At 72.8% G+C, this 885-nt stretch overlaps 1 protein-coding gene across 1 annotated transcript in view; it reads left to right on the top strand.

Annotated features, from left to right (window-relative positions):
• Positions 1-885, top strand: part of NTN1 (netrin 1) — an 84,694-nt gene that overhangs the window by 4,479 nt on the left and 79,330 nt on the right. The window contains exon 2 of the mRNA XM_031062701.1: positions 1-87. This exon is cut by the window's left edge and continues 799 nt beyond it. Within this exon, the coding sequence (XP_030918561.1) occupies positions 1-87 (87 nt within the window). The remainder of the gene's footprint in view (positions 88-885) is intronic.

The following is an 885-nucleotide window of genomic DNA, read 5'->3' as shown; positions in this document are numbered from 1 at the left end:
CCGCCCCCGACGGCCCCCGCGCCAAGCCCTTCCACTACGACCGGCCCTGGCAGCGAGCGACGGCCCGGGAGGCCAACGAGTGCGTGGGTGAGTGCCGGCCGCGGGCGCGGACACTGCGGGAGGAGGACGGGGACGGGGCGCGGAGGTCCCCGGAGGGGAAGCAGAGGGAGGGCAGAGGGAAGCAGCCGCGGGGGACGGCAGAGAAAGGCACGGGGACATCCAGGGACACGCCGAGCAGCGCGGGGACAAGCAGGGACGCGGAGAACGGGGGAGGAGCAGGACACTGAGGTACCGGAGAGCAGAGGGATGAGGACGGGACACCGAGGGCCCTCGGAGCGCGGAGCGGGGATGTGAAGGCACTCGGGAGCGCAGGGGAGGGGACGCTGAGGCGCCCAGCAGCTCAAGGCAGGGGACACTGAGGTACTCGGGAGCCTGCCGGTGACAGCACCGAGGGACCTCCAGGTGCAAAACGGCGGGCACGGGGAGCCTGGGAGCACCGGGCAGGGCACAGGAATTTGGGGCAGGGGATACCGAGAGCCGCGGGGGCGTGACGCCGGAGGCAGCCGGCGGCACAGGACGGGGTCAGCGGGGGACTCCGATGAGCAGAGCTAGGGGAAGCTCAGAAATGCGAGGAAAGAAAAACCAAGGAGCTCAGGAGAGGGGCGTTCAGGATTCCGGGAAAACGCCGCTCGTGTCCGGAGGAGCGGGAAGGGGCCCTGGCTGGCCGGGCAGGGGCTCCCGTCCCGCTCAGGTCCGCCAGGGGGGCCCGCAGTGCACGGCCCGGCTCCGGTCCGGGGATCCCGGAGCTCGCAGCAGCCCCGCTCTCCTCCCCGGGACACGGGCTCGGAGACCCAAGCCCGGGGCGCTCCGTGTCCCGCCGGGCTC

Source organism: Geospiza fortis, unplaced genomic scaffold, assembly GCF_000277835.1.
Source record: "Geospiza fortis unplaced genomic scaffold, GeoFor_1.0 scaffold485, whole genome shotgun sequence".
In the NCBI taxonomy this organism is placed as follows: domain Eukaryota; kingdom Metazoa; phylum Chordata; class Aves; order Passeriformes; family Thraupidae; genus Geospiza; species Geospiza fortis.
Note: the sequence above shows the minus strand (reverse complement) of the source record. Positions and strands in the feature narration are given on the sequence as shown.